General features: G+C 39.6%; 1 gene segment (V, D, J or C); it reads right to left on the reverse strand.

Moving 5' to 3' along the window:
• Positions 1-1525: 1525 nt before the first annotated feature.
• Positions 1526-2077, reverse strand: LOC129678644 (immunoglobulin kappa variable 4-1-like; the record flags this gene model as incomplete). The annotated part of the segment is given in 2 exon segments: positions 1526-1827; positions 2012-2077. Coding segments are annotated over 2 exon segments (351 nt in total), but the record flags the coding sequence as incomplete, so codon positions are not given.
• Positions 2078-2363: the final 286 nt, after the last annotated feature.

The following is a 2363-nucleotide window of genomic DNA, read 5'->3' on the forward strand; positions in this document are numbered from 1 at the left end:
ACCTCTTGGAGATATCACTATTTCTGATCTCAAGCAATAATATAAACCAACGAAATAAAAACTGTAAGATACTGGTAGAGAAAAAGAATAGTGTATCAATGGAATCAAATAGACGACCCAGAAATAAATCTACACACTTATGGGCACCTGGTTTGGGACAAAGATGCCAAAACCATACAATGGGAAACAGATAGCACCTTCAACAAATGGTGATGGTCTAACTCGATATCTACATATAGAAAAATGATAATAGATCCATACTTAACACCCTACACAAAAATAAAGTCCAAGGGGATCAAAGACCTCAACATAACACCAGACACACTAAACCTGTTAGAAGAAATAGTGTGGAAAAACAGAATCAAAAACTCTGGGCTCAGGGGTCTTTTCTGAGACTAGCATTCCAATCAAGGACCATGAATTTAGATGACCTAAAACCCCAGCACTGAAGTAGCCCATGGGAGCTCAGTCTCCAAGACTGTTCCTAGGGGAACAGGGGCTGACCCCAACATGAACTCAGTGGCTGGCTTTTTGATCACCTACCACTGGGGTGAGAGCAGCCTTACCAGGACTCAGAGTAAGACAATGCAGCCAGTCCTGATGATATCTGATAGGCTAGGGTCATTGGAAGGAGAGGAGGTCCAAACCTAACAGTAGACTGAGGGAGGGGCATGAGAGGAGAAGAGGAAGGGAGGGCAGGATTTGGAGGAAATGAGGAAGGGGACATAGCTGAGATACAAAGTGAAAAAAAAATTGTATTAAATAAATAAAAATCAGATACATATATGCTGATAATGCAATCCATGTCTTTCATATTTTACAGGCTTCTATTACTGCAGCAATAAAATGCTTTTGATATGGAAAAAAATAATTCATCGAATCAATGAAACCAATACCTGGTTCTTTGAGAATATTAACAATATAGGCAAACCCTTAGCCAAACTAACTAAAAAGCAGAGAGAAAGTATACAAATCAGCAAAATCAAAACTAAATGGGAGACATAACTACAGACACTGAAGAAATTCAAAGAATTATTAGGTCTTACTTCAAAAGCCTATACACCACAAAATTTGAAAATCGATATGAAATGGACAATTTTCTTGATAGATTTCCTTTTCCAAAGTTTGAGGATTCTTAATCTAAAGTAATAAACTCATGATGATATATTCTTTGTAAATGATTTGAAATTTTATCCTACTTTTATACAGATTTATCATAGCCTAAAAGCATAACAAAGATATTGAAAGCCACCATGACACTGTAAACTTCTCTGATGCTTCTTGCATTTACTATATCCTCTCAGTGCAACACCACAATTTCTAAATCTCTTAACTTAGCTTTTCCTTTTAATCTATACACACCAGTGTTGACAATCTGTGGAAGAATGGAGGCTATCTCTTAATTATTAAGCAGTCATGCATAGCAGATCTCAGACAGAAAAGGGAAGTGTGCAGGCCCAGGGCTGTGTGTGGTGCAGAAAGCTGGTGAGACTCTCAAGGAGGTTTGTGTTGGAGGCTGAAGCACTGTGGGAGGAGTACTATAATGCTGCTGACAGTAGTAATCTGCCAGGTCTTCAGCCTGCACACTGCTGATGCTGAGAGTGAAATCTGTCCCAGATCCACTGCCTGTGAAGCGATCAGGGACCCCAGAGGGGCGATTGGATGCCCAGTAGATCAGTAGTTTAGGAGGCTGCCCTGGTGTCTGTTTGTACCAATTTACATAGCTACCCACACTCTGACTGGACTTGCAGCTCAGGGTGATCCTGTCTCCCACAGATGTGGATATGATTTCAGGAGACTGAGTCATCACAATGTCCCCTTCAGCACCTGCAATCAGAAAAAGACAATGAGTATACACATATACACACAAAGAGTTCCTGATAAAAATATTGGGCTCAAAAATGCCTTTTCTAATGGCATTCCCTCAATACAATTTGATTCCTATAGTAAATAACTGTTTCTCTACAAATGAATTATTTTGATGATATTCTAATACTCTTTAATGACTCACCAGACATCCAAAGGAGCAGGAATATGAAGACCTGGGTTGGTGACTCCATCTTGGTGCCCCAGGCTGTCTGATGCTTTGCAGTTCTCACTGCAAAGGCCTGGTTTATATAATGTGGGCAGCTGGGATGGCTTGTAGGGACTTATGCAAAGTAGTCATCAAATGAGAAAGTAAATAGCCAGGGTACTGGGTTGTGAGAGAATCCAAGTTAAATCTTCAGCCAAAAATATTATCAAAGCGATTAACCAATCACTAGGGAAAAAAGTAAACATAGAAGCTCAAGGACCAACTTAGAACTCTCAGTCTGTAAATATAAAGATGCACTCATGACAGGCCTCTATTAAAAATCAAAATC

Source organism: Psammomys obesus, unplaced genomic scaffold, assembly GCF_907164565.1.
Source record: "Psammomys obesus unplaced genomic scaffold, mPsaObe1.curated_primary_1811, whole genome shotgun sequence".
Taxonomy (NCBI): Eukaryota; Metazoa; Chordata; class Mammalia; order Rodentia; family Muridae; genus Psammomys; species Psammomys obesus.